The 18,960-nt window shown below is 38.7% G+C and overlaps 7 protein-coding genes across 7 annotated transcripts; 3 read left to right on the top strand and 4 right to left on the bottom strand. All coding sequences in view use genetic code 12, as the record gives it.

The window, feature by feature from the left end:
* Positions 1-87: 87 nt before the first annotated feature.
* On the bottom strand, positions 88-3,372 carry ATC1 (alpha,alpha-trehalase; the record flags this gene model as incomplete). The annotated part of the gene is made up of 1 exon (XM_007372583.1): positions 88-3,372. One exon carries the CDS (start codon positions 3,370-3,372, stop codon positions 88-90), a length of 3,285 nt encoding a protein of 1,094 aa, XP_007372645.1.
* A 1,750-nt stretch (positions 3,373-5,122) lies between these two features.
* Positions 5,123-6,025, top strand: SUI2 (translation initiation factor eIF2 subunit alpha; the record flags this gene model as incomplete). Its single annotated transcript, XM_007372582.1, has 1 exon — positions 5,123-6,025. The coding sequence occupies one exon, from the start codon at positions 5,123-5,125 to the stop codon at positions 6,023-6,025; it is 903 nt and encodes a 300-aa protein (XP_007372644.1).
* A 74-nt stretch (positions 6,026-6,099) lies between these two features.
* SPAPADRAFT_130666 (uncharacterized protein) lies at positions 6,100-8,163 on the bottom strand (the record flags this gene model as incomplete). The annotated part of the gene is made up of 1 exon (XM_007372581.1): positions 6,100-8,163. The coding sequence occupies one exon, from the start codon at positions 8,161-8,163 to the stop codon at positions 6,100-6,102; it is 2,064 nt and encodes a 687-aa protein (XP_007372643.1).
* A 182-nt stretch (positions 8,164-8,345) lies between these two features.
* On the bottom strand, positions 8,346-9,951 carry SPAPADRAFT_58435 (uncharacterized protein; the record flags this gene model as incomplete). The annotated part of the gene is made up of 1 exon (XM_007372580.1): positions 8,346-9,951. One exon carries the CDS (start codon positions 9,848-9,850, stop codon positions 8,378-8,380), a length of 1,473 nt encoding a protein of 490 aa, XP_007372642.1.
* A 1,975-nt stretch (positions 9,952-11,926) lies between these two features.
* Positions 11,927-14,502, top strand: MEF2 (Mef2p; the record flags this gene model as incomplete). Its single annotated transcript, XM_007372579.1, has 2 exons — positions 11,927-11,988; positions 12,034-14,502. 2 exons carry the CDS (start codon positions 11,927-11,929, stop codon positions 14,438-14,440), a joined length of 2,469 nt encoding a protein of 822 aa, XP_007372641.1.
* A 113-nt stretch (positions 14,503-14,615) lies between these two features.
* On the top strand, positions 14,616-17,486 carry SPAPADRAFT_58434 (uncharacterized protein; the record flags this gene model as incomplete). Its single annotated transcript, XM_007372578.1, has 1 exon — positions 14,616-17,486. One exon carries the CDS (start codon positions 14,690-14,692, stop codon positions 15,632-15,634), a length of 945 nt encoding a protein of 314 aa, XP_007372640.1.
* Positions 15,778-18,792, bottom strand: PUT3 (Put3p; the record flags this gene model as incomplete). Its single annotated transcript, XM_007372577.1, has 1 exon — positions 15,778-18,792. One exon carries the CDS (start codon positions 18,790-18,792, stop codon positions 15,778-15,780), a length of 3,015 nt encoding a protein of 1,004 aa, XP_007372639.1.
* Between the last annotated feature and the right edge of the window lie 168 nt (positions 18,793-18,960).

Below are 18,960 nucleotides of genomic sequence, written 5' to 3'. Positions count from 1 at the left end.
TTTATATACAATAAAAATCAGTTTACATAGTCTTTTAAAAGTTCGTAATAGTAAAACAAGAGAAATTAAGAAAGTCTATTGTACACATTAGAAAAATGTAACCTCAGCTAGTTTGGCACCACCAGTGTCTCCTTCTACAGGTTCAGCATCATGAATACCGTTCACTTCAATCAATAGGAATCTATTATATAGATTTAAATTCAATGAAGTGATATTCAGTCTGTCAGGAACCATAACTTCATTGAATTCGTTACTATCGTACGGAGCAGTAATATCAACCGATGCTGAGTACACTTCAGTGAACACATCACTTTGATTGACAATCTGGGAATCAGGGTTATGGTACTTGTAATCATTGTATAATCCATTTCCAAAGTCAACCTTGGAGAAGAAATCAGTAGCATCGGTGAACTGGTTATCATTATAGACGGAAAGTCTCAATGTTTGAGGTGGTTTGTCTCTCCAGTTGAATAAAATGTTGGAAATGTTCTTGAATGATTTCAAATCAACGAGAATCTTACCGATAGTGTCGTTATTCTTAACTTGCCATCTGGTTGTATTATCACCATCATTAATCAGAATTGGTAAGTCTCCATAGGCACCTTCGGTGATGTTATAGAAACTGGCTAATCCACATTCAGAAATACTGTCTGGATAACTGGCAATAGGGGTATAAAGTGGGATAACCATTTCGTCGTAATCATCCAAGGCGTATTGTCCCTGCTTTGGATTTCTGTCATCGACAATAATGTTAATGTACTTGCCGGCTGATTTTTCAGTAGGTCCCCGGTTTTGAATTGTGAAGTGGGTTTCATTTATAGACATGGCAACGGAATGGTTGTTATAGTATATTCCTTCGTATTGAACACCACTGCCTAAACAAGGTAATGCAATTGGATCAACTCTCAATGCTCTAACCAAAGTACCATTTTGAATAAAGTAGTCATATCTCATACCCGTCAATCCTTGAAGTACAGCTTGGGTAAATCCTCCATGGGCAGTCAAAAATGGAAATGCGGGATGTGTGCCTCCATTAATCAAGAAATTATCATTATTCTGTTCTGAGAATTGGGCAAATGGTCCTCTAAGGAATGGTTGAATTGCCTTTTGTAAATATGATTGTGATGCACATCCAGTAGGTGCCAAATTAGCAGCCACAATGGAGAAAATTGGGAATGTCATGGCTGGTCCATAACTCACTTGTTTCATTGAATAAAACTCCATGTTTTCATAAGCTTGTTCCAAATCAAGCAATTCGTTGTCCAAGGGATATGTCATCATAATTACGTCTGCTTGCTTGATACCTACGGATGAATTCATACCACTATATTCCAAAGTGATTTCTTGTGAATTGTTGGCTGAGGGGATATACATGTTACCAGCAATATTTTGAAATATTTGTGGAACATCTTTACCTAAATGGTTTCCAAGAGCAATAGCCCATTTCATGACTAGGGAAATACCAGCATTAGTGTAAGCACCGTTATCAACATGATTGGCATATTCATCAGGATCAGTGAGATTATGTGTAGTGTATCTATTCACACTTTCATTATACTGAGCAAGATAACCGGAGAAGAATGTAGCTGCATCATTAATAATGGGGTACGCCACATCAGCCAAGTAATCCTCATCACCTGCTCCACTAAGGTAGTAGTTCCAAGCAGCCTTGGCAACAGCAACATTGATATGGTATTCATAGTCCAAGCATGGTCCAGTTCCGGTACAGTTTCCAAATCTGGCACTGGTCCAAGGATATACAGCACCTTCATAGCCCGCAGGCATGTTCTTGACGGCTTGAGCATGGGTATACAATCTATAATTAACAATGCTCTTGGCGTGATCAGGTGCAAATGGTAATAATGCATTCGACATCCACAAATCTGCATCCCAGAAAACCAATCCGGCATAACTATCTGAACTTAATCCACCAACTCCAAGAGCAGCAGTAACTCCTTGGGCATCGGGTCTGGTATTTGCAATCAAGTGGTAGATGGAAGCTCTTGATCCCAAATTTAACAATGGCGCATCAGGGAATGTAACTAATGGGTTTTCACCTAATGTCTTTTTCCATTGTTCATTATGGGATTTCACTACTGGTTTGAGCTTTTGGTGCTTTTGAGAAACTTCTTTCGCGATATTCAAAACTGAATCTGTGGTGGTTAGTTGGTCAGGGTTCAAATCAGATGAGGCAATTCCAACAAACTTGTTAGCACTTAAACTCTCGTGGGGCTGAAGATAAATGGTAGCAATTTGTTGAGCAGTAGTGCCATTGGTAGTTTGTCGTGTGATTGGGCTATCAACTATTAAAGTGGAATAAATAGCACCATTTACGTAATCTATCTCACTTGGTTGGAATGTAACGTAAATACCTTTATCATCGGTGTTGACACCTGTCAATTGAGACCTTTGAGCTGAATTGAAATCAATTTCATCAGTTATATCTAATCTAACAGTTTCATTACCCAGGTTGTATACTTCCAAGTTGACCACACCTAAATGAATATTATGTCTATGAGCCAAAATTTCATACTTTACTTCAATGGAATCCAACCAAGTGTATTGAGTAGTTACAATACCATTGCTAAGAGACAAGTTTTGTACATAGTTGGAAATGCTTCCGATTTGTGCCGGTGGTAAGGATGGATCCAAAGTGTAGTTCTGGTTGTCTTTTGTAGTTGATAATTTTAAAGTAGTCCATTGAGGCACGGCCGCAATTACACTTTCATACCCGTTATCCAACAATTCCGGGAAATTAGTACCCGAGGTATTCTTTTGGATATCAAAGAACCCAGCAATGAAAGCACCAGCGTATCTCTGATTAAATAATGGCCATCCATTGAGTAAATCATCATCATTTGCATCTGGAGCATCCGATAATTGATCATACGTGAACCCATGGCCCAAGTTGGGAATTCTACTGCCAATATATCCATTGGCAACATATGGCTGGCGTTGATACTGGTTAAAAGGCACGTATTCAATAGTTCCTACTGTGTTTGTAGTGTTGTCGTAAAATGCATAACTGGAGTATTTCATTTGGCTGTAAATAGCCTTATTTTGAGGACTATTGATTAAATTAATGAGACCCGACTGGTCTGAAAATGGGGATTGTTGATCTTTGGAAGGGTTGTTCTTGATTGTTCCAAACTCATCTTGGTTTCTAGCAATATGCGGGAAGGCATTTGCGTATTTAAGAAATAATAGATGTATACTTACTAAAGTAATCAAGTTAGCAAAGATAACCATGGTAACTATACCTTTGTGATGTCGTATTGAGCTAAACAAATATTCAAAGAATGTAGGATTGTTGGTTTCACCGGGGCCAGGAGCGATATTTAGCAGTTGATATTGGGTTTTCTTTCGTACCATTTTATATGTGAGATTTCTATAATTGGATTTATGTACAGATCTTCAGGGAGTGTGTGTGGGGGGGTGGTGTGGTGTAGACAAAGGAAAGAAATGCCGCCCAGAACGAGGGGAAAGTCGGGATATGTGGAAAGCTAATTGAACAATGGTAATTGTAAAAATGGAACAATATGAGGAGTGATGGGTGAAATAACTGGGAATGTTCGTAAGTAGGTTTGGATCCCAAAATTAGGCAACAGTAGGTAGTGTTTACTATGCGAAACGGTGGGTTTTTCGGTTTTGTGACTAAAAAATTGTAATTTCTATTCTTCTATTATTAAGGGGAGGATGCAACAAACAAGAGGCTTTGTTTCTTGGCAGTTTCCTTTTTCAATTGATTTTGGTCTAGAAATGGGTGTTGATGTTTTGTTTTGTGGATGGTACTACCTGGCTATGGAATATCAGGGTCCTATATCGTTCTCCTGATGTGTTTGTTTCAGATATGTGGTAATGTGTATTTACTTGTACGTGTTAGATACTGCTCGTGTGTGGTTACCAAATTTTCTGGATCCCACTTTCCCTTGAATCGCGATAGAAGAAAAAAGAAAACGCAGCAACTTTCTACGCAGGCCGATCTTACTGTTTAGTGCTATTACGTAATAGATCTATCTGATGCATTCATAAGTACGTTTCAGCTAAGATAATATGTCAAGGGAAGGTCGATTATAGTTACCCTTGGTCACCCTCTCGGAGAAATCAGAGCATTTTGTTCCAGTACTCCTCCGCAATCTAAAAATAATGTTCTTGTGCGTCTCACCCGATAAACAATAGGAGGGGAGTACAAAATGAACTGCGTTCAACTGATATGGATTGGAGACTTACATTCCGGAACAATTCCTACCTTTTGTAATTCTTATGATATTGTTGAAGTTCAGGGGGAAGAGGAGAGGTGCGGATTTTCTAAAATGCCATATACATTGATTTATTTTGTGTTTTACGCTATTGTTTGCTAGAACATAGAAAATTTCAGGGTTAAGTTTTAGACATTAATGGGGTTAATCCGCCCGGAAACGGGGGTTCTCTTTTGGTACAGTAATAGCGAAGAGTATATGACCATCTGGAGTTTAGAACAATGTAATATGTCAGCACATTACTCTTTACTGCAGTTACTTAATTTTGAGAGGGGGGGAGGAGAGGATAAACCAAATCCTGTTTGCAACCAGTCTTCTTAATTTTCCAGGTCTGAAATTCTCACCTTTGTACAGCCCTAACGAGAGTAGGCGTTTCTCAAGCCTATTTCAGATACGAAATCTTGCATGTATATTATGTTAAGATTGCTATGCATGGAAGTTGGTGGTATATGGAACTGCCTATAATGGTTAGTAGTAGTGTACCTGAAACAACTGAACAAATTGAAAGACTAGCACAGAAAAAGGGAATTTAAGAAACCAAAATGATCTGAGTCACAAATATGAGGTAGATATATTCCACTTGGCCTCTTATTCCCCCACACACACGCACGCACTTTCTGTCCCTCCTTCACCTCAAACGTATAATATTGGTATGACTTGCACGAAGCAACATTATGATTACTAAAAGACTGCAATTTGGCATCCTGCAGTTTGGGATCCGATATTTGCAGTTTCTATACCCAACCTGCAATTTGATCCCTCTGCCAAATGTGAGAAAAACGAAAAATTTTTTGTTACACAGTTAAGAACCTACTGAGTCAATAAGTTTACTACACCTAGAACAAAGAACATACCAGTCTAAGATGAGTTCTTCAAACTGTAGATTCTACGAAAACAAGTATCCCGAAGTGGATGAAGTTGTTATGGTCAATGTGCAAGAAATTGCCGAAATGGGTGCCTATGTCAAATTATTAGAGTATGACAATATCGAAGGGATGGTGTTATTATCAGAATTGTCCAGAAGACGTATCCGTTCCATCCAAAAGTTGATTCGTGTTGGTAAGAACGAAGTCGCTGTTGTGTTGAGAGTCGACAAGGAAAAGGGGTACATTGATTTATCCAAGAGAAGAGTCTCTGCTGAAGATATTGTCAAGTGTGATGAAAGATATAACAAGTCCAAGGCCGTTCATTCCATCTTAAGACACTGTGCTGAAAAGTTCAACATCTCCTTGGAAACCTTGTATGAAACCATTGGCTGGCCATTAAGCAGAAAGTTTGGCCATGCTTATGATGCATTCAAAATATCCATTACTGACCCAACCATCTTTGATGACATTCAAGCTCCAAACCCAGAAGTCTTGAACGAATTAAAATTATACATTTCTAGAAGATTAACTCCTCAGGCCATTAACATAAGAGCTGATGTCGAAGTTTCTTGTTTTAGTTACGAAGGTATAGATGCCATCAAGGAAGCCTTGAAGGCCGCCGAAGCCGTTTCCACTCCACAAATGCAAGTCAAGGCCAAGTTAGTTGCTGCTCCATTATATTTCATTTCTGTCCAAGCATTGGACAAGAATCAAGGTATTAAGTTGTTGGAAACTGCCATTGAAAAAGTTACAGAAATAATTGAATCTAAGGGTGGTGTCTGTAAGGTTAACATGGCTCCAAAGGCTGTTACTGCTACTGAAGATGCTGAGCTTGAACGTTTGTTGGAAAGAAAAGAAGCTGAAGATAGAGAATCTTCTGATGAAGAAGATGATGAGTAGACTATTTCTATTTAGGTCACTTGTAACATAGTTAATAATAATACATAAGGTAGCATGTGTTTATATACGTTCTATCATGTAGCAGATTTCTTAATGATTAAGCGGTTCTTGTTGGCTCTTTCTATGATATAGGCGGGTAAATTGCCAATCAACTGGGGAGAAATTCTCAATTCTGTAACCGATTCAGGAATAATCACATTATCAAGACTTAAAAGCTCGGGGTTGCCACTTAAATCCAACGTTTTCAAATGGTTCCCAAACTTGATATTCTTGATCTGCCTAAGTTCATTATAGGCTAAACTAAGAAACCTCAAACTGGTGGGGAACTCATAAGACTCAATGGCTTTTATAGCATGATAGCCGAGTTTCATGATCTTGAGATTTGGTGGTAGTACAACATCTTTCAATGTGGTTATATGTTTATCATTTTCAATTGATTCTGGATCATTCTCTAAATCAAGAACTTCGAGTGTGGATGGGAACGTAACATTCTTCAATGTAGTAATAAGATTATCTCCGAGATATAGTTCACGTAGTTTTGGTGGAAGCTGTACCTTGTTTAATGTTTTGATGTTGTTTTGGTTCAAGTAAAGAACTTCTATAGTGTTTGGCAATTTCAACGGATTTATACTATTGACTCCGTTCCCAGTCAAGATTAATGTCTTTAAATGTTGCGGCAATTTCAACCCTCTGGTGTTTGTCATGGAAGACTGTAAATTCAACACTTCCAACAGTTCGGGAAATTTGACACCCGTCATTGATTCGTTGGGGATATTGGACACTTCAAGTTTGCGGAGAGTTTCAGGAAACTTTATTCCCCTTACAGACTCAATAGGGTTGAACCCGATATTCAAAGATTGCAATCCCCGTGGAAAGTTGACTCCTCTCAAGCTCTCAATTCTGTTCTGGGATACATCAAGATGTTTAAGCAGGGCCGGGAACTCAACGTAATTCAAAAAGTAGATTTTGTTATCTTCAATTTCAAGTCGTTCAAGTGTAGTTGGGAACGTTATGTTGTCAATAGAATGTACTGCACCTTGCCCTGCCAATAATGCCCGCAAATTAGGTGGCATTTTAAATCCAGTCAACGTTTCTAATGCATACCCACCGCCTATATTCAACACTTCTAGCGTATCAGGAAGTTTTACACCAGGGAGAAATCGAATACTGCTCTCACCGTAATCTAGTATCTTGAGGTTCTTCCAATATTGTATATCCTCTTGAATTTCGTTTCCTAGTTTTGTAAGCTCGGCTTTTTCAGTTATGTAAACTGTGTCCATGTCATACTTATTAACCACAGAACAGTGCACCACTTTATCACCAGCTGTGTCCTTCAAGGCTTCCAAGAAGTTATAATATTCTTTAATTTCACTTGGCTTATAATCCTGCCACTTCTTTCCTGGTTCAAAATGGATATGGTATGCAATATCACCGACCTCATCAATCATTTTCTGGTTGTTCTTTAAAAATTCAATGAATTTCCGTAAATTCAGTTCAAACTGGTCATTGTATTCAATGCTCATGTGGAAATGATCAAATTTAACTGAAGAGATGGTAGTTTCCTTTAGCACTTTATCGATGGTTCCTATTTCAAGCACAGTTACATAATTGTTGGGAAGTTCTCGTAGTTCTTTCAATTGGATGATTGTATGGTAATATCGGGGCTTATCGTAGAGCAAAACCAAACGGTTTATTTTCTTGATTTCTAGTGGTGGAACTGGGATGGGTGGTGGTAGATGTGGTGGTAGTGTCGTGGTTGAATTTGTATTTATGACAGACTCCTTTTGTTGTGGCGGTGGTGCTGGTGCTGGTGCTGGTGCTGTTGTTGTTGTTGTGGTAGTAGTTGCAGTTATGGGAATTGATGTGTTGTTGTTTTGTGGAGTCGGTATAGGAAGGACGATTGGAGATTGAGAATTGGAAACAGTAGGTAATTTTACTTCCGTTGGGTTATCCTGGGTTGTCTGATTGTGATTGTTTACTGTCTCTATAGTTTTCACGTCTGGAGATGAGATAGTCTGCGTTATTTCCACCTCGGACGTATCTTCGGTTTTGATTCTTTTAGGTGATGGCTCACCTATAGCTTTATCCTCGTACTCGTGCGAGAAAACTGGGGCCGCAATACCATTTCCTTCGGCCATCTTCTTGTTGTGTCGGTTGTTTGCTGCTGTTGCCAATGCTCTTGTGTAATGTTTGACAGTGTTACCGAATTTGTTTGTTTTGAAAATTTTAAAAATCATCATCGCGCATAATTTTTTTTGACAAATGGTTTTAAATGCAAAAGTTGCAAAAAATGGCTAATGTAGTCTCTACAAGTGGTTATAAATCTATTAAATGCATTGATTGTATACATATTTATACCTTCTGTAAATCATTCGAGAAAATATGAGTGAAAACCTTTCTTATTGGCACAGAAACCCCCGTATAATCACCATAATCAGAATCCTTATGGTCTTCAGATTCATGCAAAATTTGATCCCTGGCCTTGATATACCCTCTGATAATTAACAACGTAGTTGCACATGCAATGAACGAACAACCGGTGAAAATGGAACAATTGACATATTGAGTTGGATCAACAAACCCACCTCCACCTCTCTTCAACTTAACCCCGATAACTGGGGAGAATACACCAGCAACCCCTAAAAGACACCAAACATTGGATAAAACAACATTCATCTTCTTTAATCCAAAGAGTCTGGCTATAAGTTGTGCCATCATACCATAAATGGCTCCCATCATGGACCCTTGCACAATGGCAAACACAATAATGGTTGCTAAATTTCTAGCAGGAATCCACATGGCCAAACAAAAGATACCGACAATGTAATAACAGAAAGTAGTGACGGTGACTGGACCATGCTTGTCACAAAGAAAGCCAACAATTGGTCTTCCAAAACAAGAACCAACTTGAACCATAGCTGATACAATCGAACCTTGTTGTTCAGTGTATCCCAAACTGGTGGCAAATTGAGCTAGCGTATACAACACAATAACATATCCAAACATACATGTGACAACAAAGAATGATAACAAATAGAAGGCAGCGCTTTTCAAAACACCTATATCAAACATAGTAAATTGAATCTTAACCTTTTGCTTGTCTCTGGTGAGAGCAATGGCAACCCACGCCATTACAAATCCAATGATACTTTGAACTCGTAATGCCCAAAACACACTTCTTGCCTCGACAACTTTCTGCATACCCAAGTTGAAAACAATCCCACCAACACCAGATCCGGCAGTGGCTAAACTTCCAGCAAGCACTCTTCTCTTTTTGAAATACTGAGGGAGTAAACTAGTAGCAGGAACGGACATGAATGCTAACCCAAAACTTTGAATTAACCCTTGGGTCAAGTACAACTGCCAAAGATGCTTGGAGAAACTGGCCAACATAAGGGCGGTAAATTCTAGGCAATTCCCAATAATAAGACAACCACGGGCACCAATCTTACCTTGAATGATGGTTATAACTGGAGAAAAGAATAGACCGACACCAAACGCTATACCTCCAATATAACTGTAATCCATCTTGTCTGCACCTTTGAAAGTGTCATTATTTAAATAATTAGCAAAATAAATAGCAAAACCCGAGTTCATACCCCAAGTACTAAAGTTAAAAAGAAAACAAGCAAAACAGATAACCCAGGCATAACCACCATCGACGTTTGGATCAATAGCTGGCTCATTAACTAACTCTTCCTTGTTTCCAAGTTCAAGAACACCCTCTTCGGAGGACGACTCCGCAAGACCGACAGCTTCTCGGGTTTGGACCTTGCTGGGAGTACACCCTAACTCACCAGAATTCTTTGACTTTATGCTCTCCATGACTAACCTTGAATTATTATGCTATATCGAACAGCTCATAAACAACCGTTTGAAACAAAGGAGATTTAGTCTTTCTTTATATTACAAATAAGATGAATATTAGTCAGAAATTTTTTACTATTTATTATTTTCTTTTTTTTTTTCTAAAGCTTGCCAGTGCGCAATCGGAAATTCGGATCGTTCCGAGATTCCTCACGCAGCTCACGATAATTCTAAATTAACACAACTACCTATGCATATATTCTTCTCCGTCTCGCGGGAATGTATCTGATTTGTTGGAAATCTATGGGTGTCGGGTCAGTGCCGTACTCTTACCGAGTTCTGCAGTAAACGATAGTTGCTAAATGAATGGTGTGGCTGTATGCACGGATATAAACACGGATTTATCGTTTGCGCACTTCCGCTTAACGTCTTTTTGTGGAAGTGTTTATTCAGTAAACTTTTTATCACTCATCGCATGTACGTTGACCATGCCATTGAGGTTAATGGAACCTCTACACTGGCATCAATTAATAGTACAGTTGACTTTTTTATTCTTTGGAAACACAAAGCTCGTACACGGCTACTCTAAAAGCCATTTCCGTATTTTTTTTTTTGAAGCCCTTTTGCTATATCCGCATTTTTGGTGTGGGGGAATTTTTAACTCCAATTTCATCAAGAGGAGAACTAAATCACGGATTTCTGTATCAGTTTGTGGTGGTTCATCTTTAATGTTCCGACGCTTCCAAGAGTCACCAAGGTAGTGGAAGCGTATTTGTACCTGTTTATATTTTTTTTTTATACGATATACAATATACGATCAATCTAAGGATTTGCAAACATGTACTGCTTAATGCTGTCACTATTGATATTGAAAGAATTCTTCATACATATTAATATAGAGTAAATAAACTAGACAACAAATCAGATATACAGACATTCGGATTTTTTTGTCTACTTTGCTATGAATCCTAGCTATGATACAATTGCGATCACTTTCGCGATAGGAGCAGATCACATTTAAAGTAGCACACGCTGGTGTAAGTTATATTATTGACAGCACGTATAGTCTAGTAAAATGGAGCATTTATTTGAGTTATGTGTTACGTTTTATTCTTTGCAGTCAATTGCAAATAATCTAATCATAGATTGTTTTGGAAAATTTGTTGCGAAATTTGTAAAAAATCAAATAAAGACATATAGTTGTTATGGTTATAAACTATGTAGCCCCAAAACAATCGCACCCTACCCAATACACCAAAGCTTATACTCTCCACTTGTTTTATCTTCATTCATATTGCTTATTAGAGAAAATATAAATAAATCATGTCAAGCCCGAAATTGGTAGCACCAAATCTTTACTCGTGCTTATCACGTGCAATCAATAAAATGCCACAATATTCCATCAGTTTTACTCTTACTGGAAAATAAAGAAACTGCGATCTTGATGAACCATAGAGCATAGTATTGGTACCATTAAACTTCAAAAATAACTACTTTTAAAAACCAGATCTAAAATCAGATTATGAAAGACCAGCAAAAAATTTTTTCAGCATATACTGGGCACGTGGTCTAGTGGTATGATTCTCGCTTAGGGTTATCCGCAGAGGGTTTACTCTCTAAGGGTGCTAATATGCGGGAGGTCCCGGGTTCAATTCCCGGCTTGCCCCAGCAAGCCTGATCTTTATTTTTGCAATTTGTTTTTACATTTCATGTTCTTGAGGTCTGGACAGCGTGGTGGTTTATAAGTCATACGTTAAGAAAACTTTCGAAGAAACAGCTTGGGCAAGTGATTATCTGTTGTTCCTTAAAGCGAGAAAATTCAATCTTTTTTTGAGTTGTGCTTAGTGGATGCCAAACAAAACAGGATTGCAACATATGTGTCACTTCCTCGCCTTGCATTAGCGAATTGACTTGACAAAGCTATAATCGGTATAACTCCCAGCTTATTCTAATTGAAACGATGTTGCAACGGACCTTTACATATTTGGTGTTCAGTTTTTGCAACTGATTTTAAGAAATGCAAAGGTCGTGCATGAAAACAATAAAGAAGAAACTTTTCATTTACTTTTTACAACAACTATACTTGAACCACAAATGAGTAGTGTCAGAATAAAGACACTAACTAGAGCCATACGATCATGCTATACGCATGTACGGTATGCCTCGCTGGGCACGGGTGTCAACTTAATTCCCTTGCCGAGGACGAGAAACATTGGTATCATTGCCCACATTGATGCTGGGAAAACAACCACTACTGAACGAATGATCTACTATAGTGGGAAGACCAACAGGATAGGGAACGTCGATGAGGGAGATACAGTGACAGATTATTTACCTTCGGAAAGAGCACGAGGAATCACAATCCAACTGGCAGCAATCACCCTCCCGTGGAACCATCACAAGATTAATATCATAGATACGCCTGGCCATGCCGATTTCACATTTGAGGTGATTAGATCATTAAGAGTACTTGATGGAGTAGTTACAATTCTTGATGCTGTTGCCGGAGTTGAATCCCAAACGGAAAAAGTCTGGAAGCAAGCAAGTGCATTGAAATTACCAAGGATCGCATACATAAACAAAATGGATCGTCCTGGTGCAGGTTTCAGTAGAACTGCCAAGGAAATCATTTCAAAGTTAGAAACCAGAGTTGTGTTGTGCAATATTCCTTATTTTGAAACATCCAAGGAAAATGATATTGTATTCAAAGGTGTGATTGATGTGATTCAAAAGAAGCTTTTACAATGGAATGACACTGATTCGTTTGGAAACGAAATCACCGTGGTTGACATTGAATCTTCCAAGGACACCAGACCTGAACTTTACGAAATGCTTAGTAAGTCAAGAGAATCAATGGTAGAAACTCTTGGAGAATTTGACGAATCAATCATTGATGCCTTCTTGGAGCACGATGAAGACTATTTGAAAATTCCATCCCAATTGTTGGACCAGGTCATTAGAAAAGCCACCATTGCCAACTACTTAACACCAGTTCTTTGTGGATCTTCATTTAGAAACATCGGAGTGCAACCATTAATGGATGCCGTTACCAAGTACTTACCATCTCCATTGGAAACTTCTATTCCTGATATAACTTGTAATACTACTACGTTGGCAAAGGGCAAGAACAAGAATGCTAAAAAGGACACGGAAGTGCAAATGTTTATGGATAAAGAAAAGGGATTAACAGTGAAGGATAACAAAAACTTGACTCTTGCATTGGCATTTAAAGTTCTTACCCACAAGACCCATGGACCAATGTGCTTCTTCAGGGTTTACAGCGGGAGACTCAGTACTAATACCAACATAATAAACACCAGAACCGGGAAGAAATTACTCATCAGAAGACTCTCCATTATGAATGGTGAAGCACCCGAAGAGGTTAAATTCATTAACTCAGGGAACATTGGTGTGATTATTGGGTATGAAAAAGATTTCCAAACCGGGGATACTATTGTAGCACTGGGTCCCACCAAGAAAAACTTCACTGCAATTGAATCCAATTTGAAACTTATGCCAATTGATATTCCGCCTCCATTATTCAATTCCGCCGTTGAACCAAATACATTTGGAGATGAAGCGTATATGAACCAATGCATAGAAACACTTGTTCGAGAAGATCCATCATTGAAGGTGTCGTTTGATGAAGAATTGGGACAGACTATCCTTAGTGGTATGGGAGAATTACATCTTGACATTGTTCGGGAAAGATTGGTAAAGGACATGAAAGCCAAGGTTACCATGAGGGACGTGGCTGTATCATATAAAGAATCTTTTGTTGGTTCACAAAGAACGGGTGAATACAAGAATGAAGATGGATCTCTTCATGTTCGTGTGACTATGAGTCCATTAGAAGGAAAAGCACAAGATTCTCATTATACTGAGGAAGATGGAGCAATTATCTTTGAAGAAGACAACAATATTATTATCCTTACCGAAGATTGTTGTTCAGAAACAATGAAAGTTGCAATTGAGGAAAATAGATGGAAGTGTGAAACTTCGTTTGAAGATTTAGAAGAAGTGCTTATAAATGGATGTTTGACTGCGTTACAAATGGGTGGACCCAAGTTGGGATTTGCATTACAATCTACTGTGATTAGGGTTGATTTGTGGAACTTCCCAGTTAGTAATGTCGCTGCGAATGCAGGTGAATTATTAAATGCTTCAAGACTCGCAGTCAGAAGGATAGTAGAAAACAACGAAAGCGAATTTACCATTCTTGAACCAATAATGACGACCAAAGTTTATGTCGACTCGTCAAACTTGGGCGAAGTTTCCCATGACTTGACGCAACGATGCCAAGGAGTAATCGTTTCCATGGACGATGATGTTATTGACAGCAACGAGAACGCCAATTGGGCAAGTGAGGAAGCGGAAAACATCTATCTACCACCAGATTACACTATGACAAAGTCCAATACTCATTTGAATAAAGGAAACAAGAAGATCATTGTTGCTGAGACTCCATTACGTGAAATGATTGGATACTTGTCCAAATTGAGATCAATTACTCAAGGTAAAGCAACTTTCGATATGTCTTTCCTTGACATGAGACGAGCAGTAGGAAATAGAGCTGATGCTATTGTTGCTCAATTCCGCTACAACTGATATAACATAGATAAAACATGTACATAGTAAAAGCTAATAGATTTATATTCCATTGTCGACTGCAAATATTTTTTTTTCTATAACCGGAAAAAACCAGGTGACTAAACCCTCGGAACATTTAACCAGCCAAAAAAAAAAAAAAAACAAAAAAACAAATGGTTCAAACGTTCCTCACGCCAATTGTGGTAGCTTATAGACGATAGGGGTATATATTTCGTCTGAAGCCAAACATAGATACACGAGATCAAGATGAATACAAATCCACTGGTGGATAGGGCACCTTTGTCTTTGGATAGGGAAAGGGTGACGTGTCTTCTCTTGGTGAATGCACATCTCATGAAAAAGGCAATCAACATTTACCACTCGGTACTCAGCAACCAGATGTTCCAACAAATGCCAGAAAAGGAACGAGCCCGTGCCTTGGACTCGTATCAAAATTGTACGCGAAGGATCCACTGTAATTTGTCCGTACTTAATCACCTTCATGACAAGTACCACGGTGACCCGTCGCAACCATTGCCACCACTGAGACCTACTTTCCCCATCATGTTGTCTGCACCTGCCGACATGCCGGAGTTGGTACAATTATATTCTAAACTTCAAGAATTGTATCCTGAGGCCATGCAGTTCATCAAGATGAAAATCCAGCAAATGAAAAACAGCAAGCATTTCCAACAACAGCAGCAGCAGCAACAACAACAATTACAAATGCAACAGTCACAACAACAACAACAACAAATGCAGCAGCATCAGGATCCTCAAACTCAACAACTCCAGCAACAGCAAGCCCAGCTTCTGCATCAATCTCCCATGCAACTGCAACAGTTTCCCCCTCAACAAAGACCTCCACAGCAGCAACAAAAGCCGGATCCTATGTTATATCTGAAACCGCATGGAGAACCTCAAAAGGATCAATCAATGTACAATAACGGGTTTAATTCCGCACCACGTCTGATGGGAAATGTCGACAGCATGCCTACACCTTCTGGCAGAAACCTGGTTGATTTTTTTGTGCAAACAGGTATTACTGATTATGTCGGCCTGGGGGGATCGAATCAAGGCAGACAATCACTGATGCAGGCACTTTCGCCACAACAAATTTTGCAACAGGCACAAGAGTCTAGTAGTATGAATACCCCAGGTGATATGCTTAACCAAGGTCAACCTGGCAGCTCAGCCCTTGACTTTTTCTGATTGAAATAGGTAGGGTCCCCGTAACTTTGTTTGTATTATTTATCTTTTGTAACAATATAATATTAATTTGAACGCGCTGGTTACTGCGGTAACTCTCATAAATATTGTATTACAAATTCTATAAATATTGAACTAAATATGTGCTAGCTTTGATCCATAAGATCTTGGAACTCATGATTGATAAGATCAGCATAACCGCCTGACCCCATTGAGAATCCCGAATGGGAAAATTCTTCTGGAGGCACCATACCAAATGAAAAAGCTGGCGAAGGAGCAACGTTCTGTGCGTTGGCATTTACAGAAATAGGTACAGCTTCGTGTGCTCCTTTCAAAGGTTCATGCATCGCAGAGGGTGGCTGGTTGGGGTTTCCTCCTGCTACATTCAACCATCCAGCATCATTAGTAATTTCGTTCCATAACTGTTGTTCCTCATCCAAATACGTGAGACCCTCAATCCCGGTCAAATCTTGATTGGTGTATACATCTCCTGGAGTTGGAGTTGGTCCTGAAACCATTTCGGATATATAGCTTGAATTAGGTAGTGGTATTTGTGGTTGTACTGGCACTTGAGAACCAGTCTGTGTGTGTTGTTGTTGATGTTGAGGAAATGTGGAAGCTCCCAGTGTAGGAAGATGCAAGTAATCTAAATCTGAAGCCTTTATTGCTGGGGTTGGTAAATCTCCCAACACATCACTAGCTTCTCGTGATATATCATTAAACACATTGTCAGTTAAATTTTCTGAACTTTCAAAAAGTGTATTGGATTCTTCATCATCATGTTTTTCCAAAATATCATTCATGACTCCATTGAAATCCAAAACTCTAATTAACTTTAACAATTGGGCTCTTCTAAGTGCTGCAGGATAATTTCCCAACCTTTTCATTTTAGTAAATATCACCAATGCATGATCTAAATGAATCTTGGTTGCATCATGAACACCAAATGATGCATTAAAAAGAATCAAAGTTGATGCCGAAGTAAACAAATATTCACGATCCATCCACCCAAACAATGCCACCATGTTATCCGGCAAAAGTGCCCAAATACTCTTGATTGTATTGATAGAGGCTTGGAATGAGGCATTCAACAAAGACAACACATTTTTTGAATACTTGGTTAAGTCAATGTATTTACTTTGTGTGTTTTGAACTTGTAACTCCTTCAATTTCTTGGTAGCAAAATGAAATAAAAGTGGACGAACAGCAAGATTAATCCCTTGAAAGTATTCAGTCATCAAATTAACCACTAACCTTGATACTTGAGGATTATCAACTGCAAAGTCTATGCGAAGGTATTTGGGCAAAGAATTCTTCCACGCCATCAATCGCTGAACTAAATCAGACACAACAGGAAGAATATTAACCGTGGGTTGTTTTGTATACAACGAAGACAAAATAACAGCATTGATCTGGGTTATAGTAACACAGTTGTTAATGTAATCAGCAGGTGGAAATATGTAATACCCTCTAACATCAGTTTCATCTCGGGGGAAATCGGTTAAATCAATCTTAAAGTCAATAGGTAATTCAGTAGAAACAGAATCATCAGCAAAACTCAAAGGTAATCCAGCTTTAGATGAAAGCATTCTTTCATACATGTACACTGTCCACCAAATTCGTCTTCGATGTTCCAATTCAAATCTATTCAAATTTTCCTTGTCAGCATCAACATGCCATCCTAAAATTAATGCTGCTCTTAATGCTAACCCAAAATAAAAATAAGACGCTATCGTGCAATCTGCAACTTGTAAATAGAAAGCGTACAAAAGCATGACTTCAATACCACCATCTTTGGTTATATTATCGATGGCACCAGAAGCAAACAAACCAGTGAAAAGTTCCGAAGCTTGGTAGAAAAAACCTGACCCTGGAAGAGTATGTTTTTCTCGTTTTATTTTGCCCTTATGTCTTGAATTTTCCATTTTTAATCTTGAAGTGTGGGTATCTGATTCAGTTCCCAAATACATCTCACCAATGGCGAATATTAATAAAACTTTACAAAACCAAATTGTTTCCAAGATAGTTTCGTCATCTGTATCCCTCTTGATCGAGTTCTCATCTTCATCTGGACTTTTACGTAATGATATATTTCTTCTCAAAATCCTCTTGTTCTCCATAGCCTTACCCGAATATAAATTCATTAAAAACCTCTTGATTAACCCTTCGTTAAAGAAATAAAAGCATCCATCATTATAGTTTATAAAGGTATCAACCAACAACATAGCATATGAATACGATGGTAATGAAAAGTTGATTGATAAACCGGGTCGAGTATGTGTTTTAGATAAAGTAATCTTATATGCATTGCCTTCCTTTTCCAAGATCTTTGACTCTCGTTTCGAATGTTGGGACATGGTTTCACTGATAGGATTAGGACTAACTGCAGGGTCTTGAATCGTGGACAGAGGACTAGAAACACTGGAAGTGGGTAACAAGGAACTGGATACAAATGACGGTACCATATTTTGAATTTCCAATCCAAATAGAGTCATTGAGGATGACCCTACATAAACTTTTTCTCCAGTACGTGACTGCACCAATCTACCATATCTATCGAGGGATGGATGTATTACTTCGCCTCCACTAGCATTAGTAAGTGTTTGTGGATTCGTTATTGAAGGTTCGATATATGAAGGCAGTTGTTGCTGTTGCTCTACTGAACTTGGATGAGAATAGGGCGATTGCTTTGGCGTTGTACCTGATATTGATTCTTCCAAGTTAACCAGCTCTGCGCCTGGTCGTTTAGTTTCCAGCTCTTTCAAACTATTTCTTAATACAGCGTTATCTTTTTTTAGCCTGGCAATATCATCATGAAGCTTCGAAAGATATTTCATAGAGACAACAATTTTTTTGTCTGCTTCAATATATTCACATCTTGCCTTTGCCAACTGACATTTCTTACAAGGATCGCCCCCAGGACATCGGATATGACGTGCCCGACATCTTATACACGCGAGTGAAGTTCTCTTTTGGCGACCGTTATTGTTGGCATTAGCCTTGGGAGTATTTGCGGGAGGCACAAGAGATGATTTCTCGGAAATACTGGAAGTCAACTCTATGGCTGTCTCTTCTTCTGATTTGACTGTGGGTGGGGAGTTGGATGGAGAAACATTGGGTAAATCTTCATTGGAAGATAGAGCTGAGCTTAATTCGCTCATTTTGTGAATAAAAGTATACTATATGTTTTGTCACACAACCCGTTTAGATGAGTATTGGATGTAAATTTAAAGTTGATGGCACCACCACATAACTAGCCAAAACCGTTTAGAAAAGAAAAAAAATCTCATTCTTAGCGGTTGGTACTAAAAGTGGGGAGGACAGGCAGA

Source organism: Spathaspora passalidarum, assembly GCF_000223485.1.
Source record: "Spathaspora passalidarum NRRL Y-27907 unplaced genomic scaffold SPAPAscaffold_1, whole genome shotgun sequence".
In the NCBI taxonomy this organism is placed as follows: Eukaryota; Fungi; Ascomycota; class Pichiomycetes; order Serinales; family Debaryomycetaceae; genus Spathaspora; species Spathaspora passalidarum.
The sequence above is the reverse complement of the archived record's forward strand: the minus strand, read 5'-3'. Positions and strand labels throughout refer to the sequence as shown.